The sequence below is a fragment of the Bacillus rossius genome, chromosome 5 (assembly GCF_032445375.1).
Source record: "Bacillus rossius redtenbacheri isolate Brsri chromosome 5, Brsri_v3, whole genome shotgun sequence".
NCBI classification, from domain to species: Eukaryota; Metazoa; Arthropoda; class Insecta; order Phasmatodea; family Bacillidae; genus Bacillus; species Bacillus rossius.
The window spans coordinates 59,343,869-59,365,011 of record NC_086333.1 but is presented as its reverse complement, the minus strand read 5'-3'; the positions used below and the strand labels follow the sequence as shown (position 1 = coordinate 59,365,011).

The 21,143-nt window shown below is 37.5% G+C and overlaps 1 protein-coding gene across 1 annotated transcript; it reads right to left on the bottom strand.

Annotated features, from left to right (window-relative positions):
• Positions 1 to 1,337: 1,337 nt before the first annotated feature.
• On the bottom strand, positions 1,338 to 18,462 carry LOC134531846 (cytochrome P450 6j1-like). The gene is made up of 6 exons (XM_063367832.1): positions 18,086 to 18,462; positions 6,032 to 6,583; positions 4,917 to 5,354; positions 3,363 to 3,584; positions 2,977 to 3,228; positions 1,338 to 2,060 (listed from the first exon to the last, which is right to left on the bottom strand). Exons 2-6 carry the CDS (start codon positions 6,552 to 6,554, stop codon positions 1,882 to 1,884), a joined length of 1,614 nt encoding a protein of 537 aa, XP_063223902.1. The 5' UTR covers positions 6,555 to 6,583; positions 18,086 to 18,462; the 3' UTR covers positions 1,338 to 1,881.
• Between the last annotated feature and the right edge of the window lie 2,681 nt (positions 18,463 to 21,143).

Genomic DNA, 21,143 nt, shown 5'->3' with positions numbered 1-21,143 from the left:
TTGACTACTCAGATATGTTGTTCCAAGTAACACATGACGCTTCAAGGAATAAATAATCAAATAACTTAATGGGGATATTCCAGTGTAATGGCATCCACTACATAAATTGATGGAAAAACATAACACTGATTCATCGCATGCCATCCCCGTTACCTGTTTTTAGCACTTCCGGTAGACCAAGAGACCCATGGACCCATGGATCCATGGACCCATGGACCAAGGAACAGAGTAGACATCGTATCTGCGCAGAAGGCTTCAAATGCCACCACGAATATGGAGTCCCTACCCACTCTGGTTCCGCTTAAAATTAACTCTGATTTGATCAGATGACACCACACCTAGCACCCTCTATAATTTTTTGGAAGGGTGCATTTGACGTTGACAGAAGATCCAGACCCTAAGGTCACCACCGAACTCCGTATGTAGGCGAATGACTACCGGAAACCAGTGGAATTGAGTGTAAGCCGTCATTAAAGCATTCCCTAGCTTTTATGTATACAGGATCTACAGGTGATGTGATTTATAGACATGTTTCCACTCCTCTTTCCCCATATCATTATTCTGTATAAGAATTTAAATTGAAATAATATTGAATTAATATTAATTTTATTATTTAACATCGCGTGCGTATATTTCTTATTACGTTTTATTTTGCAAAATAGTTTTTTTTTTTTGCCATATCCTGTCTTCGGAAACGGAGAGTGCTCCGTCACATATCATAACATTACAGATATCAACTATAAAATCCACAAAGTACATAAGTAAAATTCTTTAAGTAAAATCAAATTGGCAAAAGACATGGCCACATGAATAAAAAGAAAAAGTTCTTTAAATACATATCTATTAACATTGAAAAATATAAACATATATTGTAAACCAAGGTTATTAGTAGTCATCTTGAAAATACTCTCAAGTGGTTTTGTTTCATTTGAAAATTGTGGAGCTGTAAAGGACTTGTTACTCGAAGTCTTACTGTAATTTTGGCACGAGAAACTTAAAAAAAAAAAAAAAAAAAAACCACAAATACAATGGATGAGCAGCAGGGAATCGCATACTTTGTGTATGCTTTTATTTACATTAGGATCATTAATTATGTCACCAATATGAGTATTATTACACAATTTTTTTAGGAATTAAATAAAACCACTGAATTTCTTTGGATAATTATCGAGATATATGGTAATATATTCAGCATTTTAAACATCTGTATCTTCTTAAATTACCGAATATATTCTAATGTGGTCACTTTAACAACAGCAACGACCTAAAAGATGCAACAAATATGTTTTCAGACATGCATAGAACTCTTACATTAAAATAGTAGATATGTAGAAATGTTTGTGAGGAAAACGTTTTAATGATTGGATTACAATTGTTCATAGACATCAAAATAAATGTATGTAACAGAAAAAAATTTCTTAGTAAAAAATGGCATACGCAAATTTTAGTCCTTCAGAATACTCAATTGGAACATTTTATCTTAGTTAATTAAACAATGTAAGACTATACTGCTATAAAGCTTGTCGTATCAAGAATGATTTAAGCTCGTTTAAAGCTTAACTTTGGTGCTATTGACACAGATCTGCATTCTAAAGCTTGCAATAATATTATAGTGAACTTGTTTCCAGGTAACCTTAATTCAAGCTTGATGTAAGCTTAAATATTATTTAAGCTCGTAAGCATCTTAAATAATGGCAATCCTGATTGAAACCTGTCCTAAAAAGCTTGCAGCAAGCTGGTTGCGAGGTGACAAACAGAGTCAGGCTAGCAGACTTCCTGTATGGCAGGCATTTTGCAAGCATTTTCAGTAACCAGGAATGAATTGTAGGTATACTATTATTCTAGCTATTTTCAAAAAGTGTAGTAACACAATAATATTATTCACGGACTGTGATATTTAATCTTGCGGAAGTCCAGGATGATTTCCTTCTTCGGAGTGAGCACGCCGAAAGGTTTCATCTCAAGCGGCAGTTCCGGAGTTTGAGCGCAGGGCCTCACTTGATAGGCGGTGAGTATGTGAACCAGGGCCGTCTTCACTTGTATCATGCCGAACCTCATTCCTGCACACATCAAACAACTGTCATGATTATGATGCCGAGTTATTTGGGGCTCGATTCCGAGCCCAAGCGACCCCTGGTAGGAGGACAGAGAAGAAATGGTTCGCACCGCTCCTGAGGTTCCAATGTCTGGATTACTCTGCGGTACTTTGTCATTACCTTCTGCAGTATATAGGTGGATGACAACAAAACACTAGATCATGGATCCAGTAAGGAAATTTTTTCACAAGTGAGAAGTTTCCTCCCCCCCCCCCCCTAACAGGACCAGGAATCGAAACTGAAACTCTGGCCCACAAGGCAGGCCCTGACCACTAAACCAAATGATTGTATGTACAACTATTATTACACCAATGGGGTAAAGTGATTTCTCACTTTAGAAGCTATACCATAGCATGCGTATTTCAGTCCTTGGCTCGCATCTGAAAATTCTTTCTGCCAATCAAAGAAACAATTTAGTTTTAGTCTTGGGTAAAAGCATGCAGTAACAAAAATCTGTACAAAAAAGACAGTGTAAGCATGGAAATTCACGCAAACGAATACAATTTAATTTAATACTAACGATAACGAAGATTAAAATTTTTTTTGTATGCATATAGCTCAAACATTTTATTAAATTATTATGTGTTTAGACGGATCATCTGAGTGGCTTTGACATATTTAAACTCAGTAGGTAACTGCTCCCTGATGATGGTGACTGCAATGTCGACCGAAACGTTTGTGAATTATTTGCCAAGGACACGGCTACAACCCAGAAGCCAAGCTACTTCAGAAAATGGCCGTGAAAGCCTGCGAACATTATTCTTTTTTTTCGGCCAAGAAGTCCGTCTTATACTAAGAAAAACCTGCGAACATCGCTAATTATATTCTTGGCATAAGTATACTCACCAAAGATCTTAAGCGACTACCTACTTGTACATACCAATGCATATTCTTGGTCCTTCACCGAACGGCAAGTGTGAGAAATGGGAACGTTCTTTCTTCTTTTCAGGGCTGAACCTTTCAGGATCAAATGTATGTGGCTGCGGGTAGATGAGAGGGTCATAGTGGATACCCAGTACAGGAATCATCACACCTGTACCTTTCTCTATTACTATGTTTGTATTTTGGATCTTGTAATTTAGTTGACACTTCCTTTCCAGTACAGGTACAGTTGGATACTTGCGCATCGCTTCTAAATAAACAGAAAATATTGTTTTTGGGTAATCTTTGCTGTAAGATTGTATCAAATCCTGGAAGCATTAAATGTATTAAGATAAAATAAGTCATGATATAGATAACTTCAAGGTTTAATAAAAAATTTCTCACCTGAGATAACCATGTCTAAATAAGTCATCTCTGATATTGAATCGTATGTAACTTCAGAGTTGTATTTATTGAGAACAGATTGTATTTCTTCCCTTAACCTGTCCTGGATTGAAGGGTTCAAGGCCAGTTCAAGCAGCGTGAAGGATATGACGGAGGAAGAAGTTTCAAAACCAGCAATTATGAAAATGAAAGCCTGGGCTACGATATCATCATCTTCCAGCTCTGAAACATGAAATTATAACATAGTATGAGCATAATCAATAACACACCAAATAAAAATACTAACCAAGCATATTTTACTGTAAACAATAGTAAGGATATTTAATTTAAATTCTCCAGAGGTGCCAAATGATGAAAATAACAATTGAATGTGCATTTATTAAATTATTTTAAAAATTTTGAAGTATTATATTAATATTTATATTTATGAACAAAATATTTATGAATTTGCTGTAATTTGGCCAGATTTTTGCCACTCGAGGTAAATCAAATCACAGAGTCTCTCATTATGTGAACTGCTCATTATTCTGCCGGGCCGGGCAAAATCTGTGATTGAACCCTACAGTGATAGCGAAAGAAGCACTGGTTTCCGATCTCAGTGACACACTGCCCCAATCTGTAATGTGAGGATGCTGCTACCGAAATCGAGACTTTTGAAGTTCAACTTGTCATTGACTGGACATCGGTGTAATGGAATCTTATAATAGAATGTATAAAAATTCTGCAAAATCAATTTTGGATGTCTAAAGCCTTTTTGTCTCCACAAGCGGGTGCAATATTTGACAAAACCGTGCATCATCAAGATTTCGTTCTGTATATAACAGTGCTATTTGATTGTGAAAACACGTCGATATGAAGTGATAAAGGATAAATTTAGGGCATTATTCTTCACGGTTATACACAAAGGCTTGAGAATTTATGACCATCAACATTACAATCGAATCCAAACCATATGGAACCATTGGTAGTTACAGAAACTCGGGAAAACGGGAAAATGGTTGGGCTCGTTTTCAGAAATTAAGGTGTTGTGTATATTTTTTCCCCTCAGAAAACTAGTTTCATCCACTAAAAGTTACTATGGAAAGAGGGGAATATTTGAGGACGAGATGGTGTACACTGTTAAACCATTCACTAAGGTAATCCACGATCAACCCCCAGTGAATATGGCCATGGGATATTTATATGAATGGGGCTCGTAGTGACCGTTGTCGCAAGTGCGTGGGTTTTCTCGGGGCACTCCTTTTTCCCTTGAAACCTTCTATCATTTCACCACCTCTCCAAACTCATCTTAACCCTTTAGTTATTTTAGCTGGGTGTGAAAGTTTGAATAAAAATTTAGTGAAATGAGGTAAACCTGGTTGACAGAGTATTGCATATCAAGTGAAAGACTGTGCATTATCCTATATTTTTTCCAATGATGCTGTTAAAATGTACCCAAATATCAAAACAGTAAAATATAAGTATGCTTACAGAATTAAGAGTTTCTAATAAAGCTACAAACCAAGACCTCGCTTAAAAGAAAGAAAAATTTTCTTGGCTGACATATGTACTTACTAATATCTGACTTCTCAGCTTTGATGTAGTCCATATCCATGTATTTACTGTCTTGCTTTATTTCGTCAAAATCCTTCGCATCTTCTGTATGGACTTCACCATCGTCTTTGATCTGCATCAAGATGTCCACAAAGTCTTTGCGCACAACGCTGTTCTTCCTGCGGAAGTCCACGACATTCCAGAACGTACCACGGACAAATTTATTAATGCTATCGTCGACACTGCTCAGCGATATAATTTTGCGCAACCAAGGTGCCATAAACGCTATAATGTTGGCCAATTTCTGGATAGCATTGGGCTCAAACATCTTCCTCATGGTCACTCGGAACTCACAATTTGGGTCCGCTAGGGCGTTTGCATCTACTCCGAAGGCACATGATGCAATTACGTCCGTGGAATATCTGGCTACTGTATCTTTCACCGAAACTGATCCCCCTGCTGAAAGAAAAGTAAAACCGTGAAACAATGATGACATACGCCATTGACTGTCTGATTTGGGAACACTATGCACTGAATCAAGATTGTCATGTACATTTAATTTTGATTGCATGTTGTTTTAGATGTTCACTGATAAAAAAAATGCAATAAAATAAATTTAAATGATTATGTTTTTAGTTGTTCAGTCTTAACTTAATTTAGTTGTAACAATCATTCAATTAAAATTTATTTCAGATTTCTTTTAAAGAGTGTGATTAATGTAAATGTTGATTTTTTCTAAGATAAACTTCTCAAAAATGTTCCTCAAGTGGCAACAATTACATAGTGTTAACCCATTTACATAGTAATAATAAATCCTAAATATTTATTGGCGAGGGTTTTTAAATTATGGAAAGGGTGAACGAACAATTTGCCCAAGAGATATTATTTTCTCTTGGCGGTTTTGAATGTATACATTACTAACTTCTGTAACCAATTACTATAATGATGCAGATATTATGAATTGTCAAATAAATATGGTACCAGAATTAAATGTCTCACAGGTGTGCTTACTTTCTGGCACACACACGAGTGAATGTCAAGTAATTACAGAAAAAAATTATCCAACTTTACAATTTGCCAACTATATCCCGATAAAATATTTCTCAGTGTCATTCGGTATGGAACTGCGCGCTTACCTTTCGAGATCTCCTGGTCTATGCAAGACAATAACTCCTTGCCGCACTTGTTCACCAGGTGGAACATCTTCTTGAGCTTGCCCGAAGTGAAGGTGGGGGTGAGCTTGATTCTCATGTGCCGCCACTTTTTCCCCTTCAGGACGAAGAGACTCCTCGCGAGCAGCGGTTCGGCCTCCTTCGGCGGCGAGAAGGACCGGTCGAGGAAAGCGTGCGCGTCCTTCACCAGGACCGCGCGCACCAAGTCCAGGTCCAGGGCCACCAGAACGGGCCTGGTCGAGGCGAATATCCCGACGGCGGGCTGCCCCTTGTGCTGCTCGTACAAATGGTGCAGGAAGTTTCCGAGGCTGTCCAGCTGCAGGATAAAGCGACCCATGTTGCCGAAGAACATCGTTGGAGGGGCATAGCACACGCCTCGCCTCTCCCAGTACTTGAAAGCGTGGCTGCAGTACAGGTACAGCACGAGGAAGACGATAGCTACCACCAAGGCGAGATCGGCCAGCAGAGAGCCGAATACAACCGCCATACTTTTGGTGTTTATTTACTGAAGACCACCTGTAACTCAAATAAGACAAAATTTATGTGAATAACGGCTGATTCGGCAACCTTTACAATATAGCTGTCACACAAAAAATTCATCGAACATTGAAAGAAAATATGAATGAATAGGGCAGTGAGGTAATTACAGACGAATGATGGAAGATATGGTGTGATCAGTAGCGGCCGGTATTAAAGAGCACAAGTGCACGTGCACACCCAGTTTTCTACAGATCATTTATTTATTTTGTAGAGTTAAAAGATCCTTTTTATCTAATTTTACCAGTGGCAGCTATCAGAGTTACACTCGTCGCTTTGTTTGCATCTGTCACGGACGTCTGTTTTTATTTTTTCAATTGCGGCGATACGGCAACGCTGTAGTGTTTACAATGTATCTGTGCACAAAACGCGCTGCCTGCATGCCTGCCTCGGTCCTTTTGCGCATGCGCACGAAGGAATTACGTCACCTCCTACGGGACATTTAACACTGGACGAGTGCACGGCTCTGGTGTGCTCGTGATTGTCCTGGCGTTTCATTGATGTAGTTCCAAATTTCAGCACGCACAGCAGCACTGATCAGAGAAGTAAGTCATAACTTATGAATCAGCCCGGTAGATGCCAGTATTGTCCACTACAATACTATCACCCCTAACCAAACAAACTTTTCGTTTTCAGTTTTTTCGTCCGGTGGAAACAAGTAGTTGCGTGTAGTTCAATGCGAGCGTAAATATCTTTAAATAATTAGTGTGCGTGTGCGTTTGTAAAATATTTTTCTGTGCCTTACGCAGGACAACATTTTTCTGAGGTATGATTAAAAGTTTCCCTTTGTTGTAATAGTGAAAATGTGACTGTGTTATTTGGCGCGTACAGCAAACATGTATGATTTTTAAAATTCGCCATAATGAATTCCGTACAAACAATTTTAGCGAACAGAAAACTTACGTACGAGGAAAAGTTAACAATTAAAAATTTCGGTCCTGATCAGCCTCATTTAGAAATAACTACGGAAAAAAAGTCACAAAAACGTATTTTCAGTCGTAAATTTAACAAAAACATTTACACAAAACACAAGTGGCTATGCGGCTGTGTAAAAACAAATGCTGTTTTTGTTTACCGTGCCTGATTTTTAGTGCAGAAGTTAGCGCGTGGACAAAGTCAGGTTATAAGGACCTCGTACATTTGGGCGAGAAAATTAATAAACATGAAAACTCTCTTGCTCACAAAAATGCCAATATAGAATTTACATTGTTAGGTAGAATAAACATCAGTACACAGCTAGACAGTGCTTACAGAGCGTCTGTTAAAAAACATAATGAACAAGTGGACAGGAACAGATATATTGTCGGTAGACTGATAGATTGTGTAAAAATTTGTGGAGCGTTTGAACTGGCGTTACGAGGGCATGATAAAAGTGAAACTTCTGGAAATCCTGGTGTCTTCAGGGGCCTCGTTAATTTTATAAGCTCGATCGACATTGCAATGAAAGAACACTTAGAAAATGACACTGTGTTTAAAGGTACTTCAAAGACGATCCAGAATGAATTGTTAGAATGCATGTTGTGTGTTTGCAGGGAAAGAATTTCAGAGGAAATAAAACCAGCAAGTTATTTAGCTGTAATGGTAGATAAAACTACTTATGTGTCCACTTCACAACAAATGGTATTAGTATTTCGATACGAGAGAAATGGCATCATTATTGAGAGATTTTGGGGTTTTTTTAATCCAGAAGGTTTAGATGCTGAATCTATCTACAAAGCTGTTTATTCAGAAGTAGACTCGCAACTGGGAGATAATAAGACGAAATTAATTGAGCAGTGCTATGATGGTGCTGCTGTCATGAGTGGCCATGTTAATAGAGTGCAAAAAAAATGAGAGAACAGTATTCTTTTGCGTATTACATTCACTGCTATGCTCATCAGTTTAATTTAGTTTTGCAGAAAGCTGCAGCCATAAACAGTTCTGTTAAAATATTTTTCTCCAATTTGTCAGGTTTCCCAGCATTCTTTACTCGGTCTTCACAGAGGACAAAATTACTTGACAGTGTTGTGAAAGAGAGACTTCCAAGATTGGCAGCCACAAGATGGGTTTTCAACATTCGGGCAGTTAACACTGTATTTGAGCAAAAGAACGAGCTGATTGAGTGCTTAGAAGATATCTGTAATTCAGAGCGAGTAGAAGACAAAACACGACGAGAAAGCAGTGGACTTGTTTCTAATTTACACGACCCAGTATTTTTATTTTTGCCGAGTTTTTTTATCGTATCATGCCGCACGCTGACATTTTGTTCAAACAACTGCAAACCACTGGCATTGACTCTGGAAAAATCAAAACATGTATTGAGCAGTTTGCAAGTTACGTACAGGTTGCTAGAGATAAAGTGGAGGGCATGTGTACTTAAGTGGAGAAAACTCATCAAAACAATAGGAGAAAATTATCATTTACATCCATAACTGCAAATGCTAAAGAAGTCTGCGATGCAATTATTGTTGGAATTAAAGATAGATTTTCTTTTAGTGGTCATTTGATAGTTTCTAAACTTCTTCACGTCAATAGTTTTCCAGTGTTTTCAAATGCATTTCCAGAAGAAGAATTTAGAGTAGCTCTTGAAACATACCCGTTTCTATCAAAGGAGCAACTGCGAACAGAGCTGCAAGTTTTGTATAGTAGGAATGACTTTCATCAAGCTGATGGTGCTTTGGTTATACATACTGCAGTTTCTTTTGAGCAATAATCTGGACCAGGACACATTTCCTCAACTTAGTTGTCTTCTGAGGATTATTTTAACAACTCCCATGACAACAAGTGAAGCTGAACGGTGCTTCTCTACTCTCAAGACGGTCAAGACTTTTCTTCGGAACACTATGTCAGAAGAAAGACTTACTGCTTTAGCAATGTTGTCAATAGAAAAGACTCTAATAAATAGCATGCATGATTTTAATCTTAGTCATCAACAAGTTTGCTCAGCTGAAAACCAGAATGGATTTTTTTTTACAAATAAATAATTGTGCAATACCTTTGTAGCATTTAAGTTAGTGAAATCATATTTTTTAGCTTCACATTGCTTTCAGGTGCAACACTTTGATAAGCTTAAGCCCAGCCATAAATTTGAAAAATTAAGTACATCAAACATAATTTGTTATTATTTATGTGAGGCTTGATCAGCGATCTACCATTTGGAATTAAAATTTAAAATCTCTTAAAAAACAACTAGTCTGCTCAATAAGCTTCGTTGTGTTAATTCGGGATACAAATACAGACATGAGTTTGTGTAATAAACGAAATTTATCTTTGACGACTTCAAGATAAGCAGTAACTGCTACGGTGTCGCACCAACACAGATAATCTGACACCAAAACAGGTTTCAAGAACGCAGTAAGGTAGGAAGTCTTCTTTTTTTTCTTTATGAATGCATAAGTGTTCGCATGTGTGTGTGTATGAGTGTGTGAACACCCATAATTTAACATCACCGGCCGCTACTGGGTGTGATAGAGCAGTAAAAATATATTGATGGGGGAAAAACGGAAAAAAATCACAAGAAAATCCCAGACTCCTGGTAACGTCTATCACGTATCCCACTTGCGAAAAATCCGGGATTTCAACACTATGTGAATAGAACCCAGATCACCATGTTTTATTAAATTTTATGACAATGCAAACATTTATAATTTATATAATTTATATTACATCCTACATTAGAAGGTATAAATAAATTATTTATTAATTATATTAAGTATTATAATTATCTCTCACTAAAAATATAACTTTATTAAAAATCATATAAATAGTATTCATAACTTGAATTTATTGTGTCATGTTGAATCATTTTACATCGCTATAGTCTTATGTGTTGAATGAAGTCCTGTTTGTTCGATGGCACTTTTGCATTGAATGTGATTTCTAGTGCTTGAGTGAGTATCCAAAAACTTCATGTTGGCACTTTCGTGGGAACAACTTAAACCTAATATTAACAATATCTTTATATTTTATGTCGATGACTAAGACATTCAAATAGTTGCTATTCATAGTTTGATTCTGTGACATATTTGTTTGGCAAAGGTGTGTGTTGTGACTCTGTGGTAAGTTGTGCTACTAGCCCCACATCATTTACAGATACTTTCAAGGTGTATCTTCTTTATCTTTTACAGCATAAGTATCATGTCATCTAAAATTCACGAGGAGCATTTGACTTCAGGTGTAAAGATAATGGCATCGGACAGTTCCTGCCAAATCATACCATTGTTGTACCCAGTTTAAACTTAATTACAGCAATCACTTAGGTGGTATTAATTGTTTCATTCTTTGTAGCAATTTTTGATGTGAGTTTGCTGTAATGTGTTTGTTCCCCCTCTGATAGTTACCGAACAGTCACATCTCTGTCTAGTACGCTGTCTATCAAGTGTTGCTGGAGTAATTTCACTGACACTTTGTCAAGTAACAGGGAATTGATTATATTTGCAGTAAATAAAGTAGTTATAATGTCATTAATTTCTATTAGTCCTAGGCCCCGCAGCAGTTGTGAAGAAGTATGTTTTTGTACGTGCTATGCTGAATCATGACATCTACAGAAACCATCGTGCATTCACATTTATATGATTTTACTTAAAGTCTATGAATCATTGTACATCCAAACATCGCACAATTTTTTCCAGCCCCTATTACACTAGCCATGAATGTTCGAAGTCGTTAAGCAATTACCTACATTATAATTTTACAGTTCATCGCCAACAAAGTTATCTGTATATTGTCTGTTATTTCAGTTGGAGATGGTGTCTTCGGCACCAGCACAATAAGACCTCCTTTTTGTGAAATTCAAAGCCTTCTATTTACTAAACCCAACACAAAAGGTCAAAAAATTCATTAACTATAATGTTCTGCTATTGTATTTGAAGTTACTACCCAAAACCATCGTCCCCTGGTGATTTCCGAAGAGGTGTTTTTTTTTCATGATCATTGCCGCAAATTATACAGTTGCTACTGTTGTTGTCAGATGTTGCTTTGTTTATGACCGAGATGTGCTGTGCAATGTTGTATCGCACGGAGAAAGAGTTGACTTTGTATGTTTTATAGTTTCTTCTCTTTTTGCTTGCGAACCTGAATAAGCATATAGGTATACGTTTATAATTATGAGGGGCTTGCTCTGGATACTAAATCGGCCATTAGTATCCGGTCACGAAACTACGGCATTTCTCTGTGTGTTTGAGTTGATATTTACATAAAATTTTCAGTTGTGGAATTTATTTACCACTTCTGGAACAATTTCTGTATGAACAATAAATCGTTTGCATTCTGGTTCGGAATAACATCTAAATCTGATACTTTCGCAATTGTGGAAAAATTCAATAGCTGTTAGATTATTAACTGAGTGATATTTTTTTCATTTGCTTATGTTATTTTTACTTTTGTGGTTTTTAACTGTGATGATGTACCATTTGGGTATTTCTACTATTCAGCCGACTCGCACGATGACTCCACTTACGGCTAGCATTCGCCTTTATTTTTCTAACTTTATCGTTGTTGGCCACTCAGCCTTTCAATGACACCCCCTCCCAACACTTTTAGCTGGCATGACTTCACCTGACTGTTGTTGGCTCGGAACCAGGACGCCGCTCTCTACCATTGAGATCGGTTGTGCTGTCGCTTCTTGGTCAGAAGCTGGCCCTTGGAATGATGCCTCTGTAGTCTATATTGACATAGTGACGTTCTTTGGTAAAGAGCTGCAGGTGGTTCCATCTTCTCATCGCTCATGTTTGGCGTTGACTCAGGATGCTTCTGGAATGGTCCCGGGGTGTTGTTGATCTGCGTCTCCATCTGTACTATGCATGATGGATGCAAGTCTCGTGTTTGTCACTGCAGCACGTCCTCGTTGTGCAGGCTGTTTCCCGCCCAGGTAACCTCCACAATCATGCCTCGATTGGTGTATGTCTGGAGCGCTGCAAAACAGGCAAGGTGGTCTCATTCTTAACATGCAAGGTGATTCTCTTTGTTTCCACCCAGATTCCTGTTCTGTCCTTGCTGGAGGCTTCGGCACTTTTCTCTTGCGACAAGCCCCTCTCCACTCTTGGTTCTTGTTGCTGAGTTGTTTCCACACTATCTGTTGCAGTGTCTTCCTCCTTGTAATTGCTTAAGTCGAAGGGATCGTTCGAATATGCACTACTCTTTCTATCAAATGTACACGGTCAACTTGACAATCTGTGTAGATTTTCTCCTTCTTATCTATCTGTGACTTTGACTGTATAAGTTCATCGTCGAACTGTGGCAGCATTCTCTTTCATTACACGGAGCTCCCGCCACATGACTTGAAGAGTTTGTCGTTGTATACAAACAATTGTTTCTGTCCTACTGCAATTGTTAATGCCCCCGAGGATGCTGTTTCAACTCTTTTCAGAAGTGACCTGGTTTATCACAGAAATTGCATTTCTTTGATTTTCATAGGTTATGAAGGCTTGGTGTTCATATATTCTAACTAAGGTTGAAATTCCACTTTGGATATCCATTTTTATGATCCTTACGTTCGTCTCAGCTTGATTTGTATATGTAGTTTATGTTCCATTATTCGTCTTCTAACGAAATTATTACCACGGAGTCGAGAAATTTGCACTGATATTAAGGTTGTGAATTCACAACTGGGTCCAACTTTCTGTTGAACAGGTCTCGTTCGATCGTAGCTTTACCCCATATTAGGTGTGAGGCCTCTTCCCGTCGTTTTAAAATATTTTTCTGCATTTGAGTTTATTGTTAAACAGCACAAAGGCAAAATTTACTTATCTGTAAAGTTCCACCACCTGTATGACATCACCGGTTGCATGAACAACCTTTTTACAAACACTGAAATCAATAGCCTGTGGTCTTGGCAGACACGTTGCGTGCAGCACATTTTGCCGAGGTACGCAGAAGCTTCTCGTCGCGGGCCGCCGCACTCGACCTCGCGAAACTCAGCCGGAACCCGCTACTTCCTCCAAGTGAGCGCCTCGGCTGCTCACGCGCGACTATACAGTGTCTCGCGCTTAGTTTGCAGTTACAGAGTAAATGACGCCCACTGCCGTCAGATTGATGCTACACGGCTAGTTGAAATAAAAATATTTATTTTGACTTGATGTAAGTTTTTGGACATACGCCATTGCTAAGAACTTTTTCTGTTGAAGAAAAACTAATAAATAAAATAAATAAATAAAAATAAAAATAAAAATACTCAAAAAAAGATACAAAAAACACACAAAATTAAGCAAACAATTGCTGTTGTCAACAAGGATATGAACACCACAAAATATTCCGAAACAGGAATATGGTCAGCAAGCAAAGAAGAAAACAAAGAAAAAAGTACTAAGAGAACGAAAAAATCCCCACAAATGATGACAACACAAAAATATTGAAACCCAAAATATTTATTTTGTTCACTACCGGTGATTATAAGGTTTGTTATTTTTTAAATGTTGCAATGATTTTGGTCTCCCAAGACCACAAAATAGAGTTATTTACAGCATAATACAGTTGTAATCATTCTGAAAAAAAACTATAGTATGTTAAATGCTATCTTATTTCACAGGAGAAACTATTAAGCAGTCGGTCACTATTAATAAAAAGTCATTCCATTTAATTATTTGCTATTCTCAAACCGAGCCAAAATTTCACAAAATATTTTAAAACCAAGACGGTGTTTTTCTGGTACATCTCCTTAGAAGTAAATATTGAATATTATCAGATTTTGTTTGAGATGAAATACAAGATATTATTTCTAAAAATTCTCATCATATATTTTCCTTTAAAAAATACAATCTTCAAATGCATTTTTTTATTACATTAAATAGGTGTACCTAAAACTGTTGAGTTATATGGCGTATATCTGGCAAAATAACACACGGAAACAAGAGCAGCAATAATAGCAGATGATATTGTGAAATGGAAAGAGAGAGAGAGAGTAAATGGCCATTAAAATACAGACTGAAAACTAAGGATGAGACCCACTGTAGACTATTCAGCCACCATAGTCCCGAAGCGAGATAAATTACAGTGTTGAGATTGCACGCATACTTGCGTAAAGTCAATTATTTTCAATTATTTAAGTTGTGAATTCTATGTGTTTTTTTTTTACTTGCTCCATATATTTAGAAGTAATGCAGGACTACAGACTCTGTGATATATCTATAAAATGTTTATTCACCATATATATCCTATTATAATAATTCGACCACGTATTTTTTTTAAGAATACAATGATTTTTTAATGTTATATGAACTTTAATAATGTTTCAATAATTTTTAACCCGTTGACTTGTATTCATTTGTGGTACGCGTAATCTATTGATAAAAACACAATGAAAACTATTTAAATTACGTGTTTGAAATTTTGAACTTTTGAAAATCAGCAAATAGTTTTTGGCCTTCCTTGTTGCATGGCGTGGGTTACCCGCACATTTCGGCGAGGCCGGAATTTACGTTAGAAAACTGTATCAAGATTTGGCCGTCGCGTACCTATCCTATTAGTTCTGAATGCATAATGGTCTCTTTTTTAATTTTTTTTAAAAAGAGAATAGTGATATTGGTTTTTTCTCACCACAAATTTGTAGGGCTTTGGTATGCCATTTTAAAGATGCTTTTTTTTTGGCACTAAATTTTAGCCATTTTGGATCTAGCCAAGCTTGATCCAGCAATTAACCAAGGAGAAACATTGACGATTGTATGATACTAAGCCAATTTTCAGTCAGGAGAACTATTTCACAGAGAATATTATTTACTGAACCAAGGTCTGTAAAATATTTTTTAGTGTTTATCAATAATTATTAATATAATTTAAAAAACATTTTCAGAATAGCCAGCTTTTCCCTAACACAGGCCCCCACTTGTCCTGTGTGAGACATAGTGTTCTACCGCCTTTGGAATTCTGCCAGCAGTAATTTGATTGACTCACTGAAACGCGGAAATTTTATTAAAAAAAAAAAAAAAAAAAACCTTTGATACTAAAGTGGCCCACGTATTTTTTTTTTCGTTCTGCACTGTAGTAAATTACTGGAACCAGACGCTGATTTATAATAAACTAAATTTCACGACATGAATTTTATCCTTATAATATTATATGCACAGCACCCAGTTTTTTATGTGTAACGTGTAAACTCTCGGTATAAAGCAATTGGTGAGAGTAATTTCGTGAATGCGGGGGAAGTCAAGAAACGAAAATGTGTAACAATCATGGTGCTGCCATCTGTAGTGGATGGCGCGAACCAAAGTTCACAAGTCAAAGGGAAACTTCATAGTATTAACTGTATAATGCATTTTAAAAAGAAGGGCAGTATTTTTATTAAATTCCTTGTCGAAGATCATGTCCAAAAGCGAGATTTTGTATTTTTAAGGTTTTTTTTTTTTTTTTTGCTTTTATCGGAGCCGTTTCATTGTATAGTTTAAAATTTCGCTCTGCTAATGGAATGATCCAATAGTCGTCGTAGCTGCTCCGGTGGCGAATTCTACCGGCGGTTGCGGAAACTACGTGTGGTTCGCGTCCAGAATTGTAGTTGAAAACACACGCTCGGCATTTGTTTAATAAATATACGTTAAATTTCGTGTCCGGGTTTCGTATTGTAAGTGTATTTGCAACATGATAGCACACAATATTTGCTCGTTTCTTAAGTTAGATGTTACACTAAAAAAACTCGCTCACATGTTATTTATTCTCGAAATCGCTAGTGGTTTATTGGACATAAAAGTAAGAGCAAGAACACAAAAAAATTCTTGTTAACTCTTTCGTGCTTAGTTCTGTAGTAATGGGAGATCCGGATCTGCCTGCGGCTGAAGAAAGCCCTCCCTCTGGGCAGGAGGATATCGACCCGAGGCACCGAGCCACGCGGTTGCAGCTCAGCTGTCGTCGTCGGCCCCAATGCGGCGTCGCGATGTAAGCAATGCAACCAATCACGGGCCGGGCGACCGCAGCGCTGCGTGTGTCGCGGTCGCAACGCGATCTTCCGCGTACGGTTCGCACGGGCGTGGAAATAAACATGCGTCATCGTTGGCCAATGTTGCGGAGATTGTCATTTCTGCGGTGTTATGGAAGAGAGGGTTAAGTCAAAAACATCAAATTTTAACAGAGGTGGAAGAAAGTCTAATATTATTTTCACGATCAAATATTAGTCGTTATATTATTAATTATTGATATCTTATACAGAAAACACAAAACTACAAACCATATAAAGTGTCAAAAGGCATATCCTTCAAATAATCCTTGACTTTCTTCCACCTATCTTAAAATTGGATGTTTTTGACTTAACCCTCTCTTCCATAACACCACAGATTTTATCCTCGCCCAACGATTACACCCTTTCCTGTAATCACATCTGCCATGCAGGATGGTAAGCATGCATCGCGTGCTCTGTTTGGGGATTGGCCAGCCATTGCAGCTATCTTAAATCCATACCATAGTTAGCCCCACAGCTGTCCTTAACACAAGACAATAGTTAGTGGCGAGTATTAACAATTCCAAAATGTTACTATGACAAGCTTTGTACGGTATTTTAAAATTGTTAATATGGTTCACGAAGTCGGTTCTATCGACCTGAAGAAAACCATCGTACGTATCAAAAGATTGGCAACAGCACAACAAATAAAAAAATTAGCATATTTTATGAGCATTCCTAGTTAGGGGTTTATTTTTTCTAAGTGAGGTGCACACTTCGACCACCTACCAAGCACTTATATTTCGTTTAATTTTATACAAGTCAAATTTTATAGTAGATGTCAATAATATTACAGGTTAATAATTCTTTTTTTTTTATATTAGATTTACAGACTCTCAGCTTTTGAGCTGGTGAGCTAATTATAAAGTAGACTAAACAGTCCGTGCATCCATCGCCCGGGATTCGAACACAGAACCTGTCGCACCGAAGTCGGTCATGAAACCCTACCACAGCCATTCGAGCATTCAGTGGCGGATCAGGAAGGTTAGCGGGATGCATTCATACCTCTCCTAGAGGAAGAGGCACTTTTTGTTTTTGTATCCGCGCTTCCGATACTTCATGTTGTACTTGGATGTCGCCTAATATTATTAGCAAAACAGCTCTTTTAAGACGTTGGAATTAAATATTAATCACTAAATTATTACACAACTTACAATGACAAATAATAATAATATTCAGTACAAAATTAATTCCTGGATACCCCCAGTGCCTACCTCCACCCCTCTCCTTGCTTTTCAAACTTCAATATTAGTCGGAGAGTTTCTCATGTTCGATAGGAGATTGTCCTTTTTACTCAATAAAATGGGTTGGATATGCGCATATTTAAAAATCGCCAGATGCAATATCTTCAGGCCCTATCTACAGTTACGGTCGCTGTGGAAGCCAAGAGTAGGCTTAGATCTCAGAATCATAGAGAGTTAAGTAGTCGTATGGCTTGGATGAAATCAATCTCTCGTACTAGGGCCCTAGAAAGACCAGTATAAATATTATTTAACAAGTGTTGACGTGGCATTACGAGGATAAAAAAAACGCACTAAACACTCTTATTTTTAATTTATATGTTAAGTAATGTTTACAAATACCTGCGAATGTAGTAGTTTTCTTGTCCAAGATGATCACTTCCACGCTTCAGAGTCTTCCGATGTTTTGGGACGGGTTGGTTTCAATACACTGCAAGCACAAACCTAAGCATTCACCGTAGACCGGGCTTCTCAATTATGCAGGCGAATCGAATATCACAACCGGAGTTACTGCGTACTTCTAACGCGCGACGCATTAGCACAACAGACCTTCACGCGCGTCGGTCATGGAGGAAACGTTGATAACGGCCGAGTGATGCCACTGGGCCCCCATCTCGACTTACTGTGGCCTCTCTCTCTACCTCTCCTCTTCCCCCCCCCCCCCCTTTTTCCGTCCGACACTGCTCACTCACTAACTCGGTCCTACTCCGCCTCTGCAACACAGCCAAGGTCACTTCCAAACAACCTAGCGCGCGGTCAGACTGTCGACTACTGATGAGGTTCCGATCATATATTACGACATACGTATATGCCATGTGATTATCGTTTAAGATTATGTAAAGTTCTACAGTAAAACAGGTTAATAAATAATTAATTTTACAGCAAAATTGAAGACCATAGAAAAACCATCATATGAAAATTCCTTCAAAAAAAATTCTGAAATGGACCCAGTACTATATTTACATATCGCCTTTATTGATGGCTAAGTCAAGGCGATACCACATTTTAAATAACTAATTATATAGTCTTGACGACGGAAAACAAACTTAAAATATAGTTAATTCGCATATAAGTCTAAATTAAGCATAGGTATGCACCTGGAATGTAATTATTGTTTAAAATTATGTAATGTTCTACAATAAAACAGGTTAATAAAAATTAATTTTACAGCAAAACGAAGACTATAGAAAAGCCATCACATGAAAATTCCTTTAAAACAAATTCGGAAATGTATAAATCAATGTCAAATATTATTAAAACCTTCCCGGTTATATAAGAAAAATATATTTCATTTACTTGTGAACCTTTTTCAGCCTCAATAAAATTTAAAAATACCAACAGCTTTTGTTATGATAACAAACCATTCAGAGCTACTCCATCACGACCTCAGGCGCTGTGTTGGTGGCACGGAGAAAATTGTATACCTATATGACAAACATGTCGTTTTTCAATTTTCCTGCGCCAATTATTAAATCGTAAATGAAAGGAATCCCACGCACAACTTTTGATAGTATCACACACACATATCTTATTTTTACTATACTTACTGTATTGATGTTATTATTGATGTGTAAACATCTTAGCTCTCGGTGTACGGCATTTCGTAGGAGTAATTTAGTGAAAATGTAACGTAAGTCCATGAACGGAAAAGTTACACAAAGATGGTGGACCAACATTCAGGCAACCTAAACTTGTATATAGTATACATTAGGGTATATACTTACCAAACGTATTGGTGAGCCAAATAAACCATTATGATAGTGAAACTACCTAGGAATATATTTGGCTAACTAAAAGTCATAGCAAAAAGTAATCCCAATTGCATTACAATGGTTATAATATTCTCCTTGTAATATGCGAATGGGCTCGGTAGCAAAGCTGTAAAGCGCGTTTGTTAACTTCAAGCGATGTCTATCAGGTCAGTTCCGCGTATAACGGTCGATTAACCAGGCACATCTTTTCAGTGACCAGGAACGTAATCGGGGGTCAGGTACATTAAAGTTTCTGGCCAGGCATGTCCATTTGTTGGCTAAACACATCTAGGCAGTGCCCAGGCATGTTCTCTTGTAATTTAGGCACGTAAAGTTGGTAGCCAGAACATCCATTTGTTGGCTAGGTGCTTCCAGTTTGTGACCAGGACATCCATTTGGTGGCAAGTTATGTCCAGTCGGTGGTCAGGCATATCTAGTTGGCGTCAGGCACATCCAGTTTGCTGGACAGAAACATCTTGTTGGAGGCCAAGCACAAGTAGTAGGTCGTACAACAAACACGTCCATTTGGTGGTCAGGCCCATACATTCAGTAGCAGGCATTTTAAACAGGTAATGGACAAGCGTCTTCGAATCGGTGTAATTCTTCGTGGATCGGCGTACCTTTTAACCAGGCCGTGTCCAATGTCAGGCGTGTATAACAAGCATCTCCGAATTCACGAAGTTGTTATATACCTATTTCAAACAAATATGACCTATTTCGAGCAGACAAGTCTTCGACCTGTTAGATATGCAGTAGTATGAATAGGATATATTTCAAGATAATAGACCAACTAAGCTTTTTTTACATCTACTATAGGACCAAAATTCCCTGAAAAATGCTTTACGCTTACAGCAGTACAAAGAGGGGCTGAACCATTAAGTCATCAGTCCTGAGTACAGAAGACGATGCACAATCAGTACAAAGTATGTACATTGAAGTCAGTAGGATATTATCGCAGAATATGGTAGGATACGGTAGGGTACAAAGCCTCCAACTGGCTTTGGATCCAATTGCTCCAACTGCTTAATTGTTCCAACGACCCCAATAACTCCAAATGTTTTGCTACATGTTTTGAGTTGAGAGTATTTATTGGAAAGTAATATTGTAAATTCTTACGTGGGTCTTAGTGTGAAAAGAATTTTGTTCGAACACTTAGTTGAAGAGAGATAACCTTGCAGTCAATTATTTGGAGGGGCGCACAAACATCTTCTTCCTACAGCAGATGCGCTGCAATAACAACTAGCATTAACATATGTCAATTATGTTAATAAATATTTATACGTAATGAATGTTGCGTGCAGTCTTATTAATAGGCTATAGTAGATGTAGCTTTCGATGTAGCACAGTTATGCACAAAAATGTTACTGGATCCCAAAATTTTGAGTAGATTTCTTATCAAACGTGCACCGAATTAGTACTGAAAAGCAACGTACTCCCTTTCCGCGCCGATTATGCTTTATGCTAACGGCTGCCAACGGAAAGATAAAAATAAATTAAAATAAAAATTTGTTTGGGAAGAAAAGGTCAAAGGAAGTAAATTTAGATCTTGTATTTTGTTTCTTCTTCAAATCCATAACTAGTATTATACGACTCAAAGGATAAGGTTTTTAAAAATGTATGTTATTAGTTTATAATAAATACCAATGTAG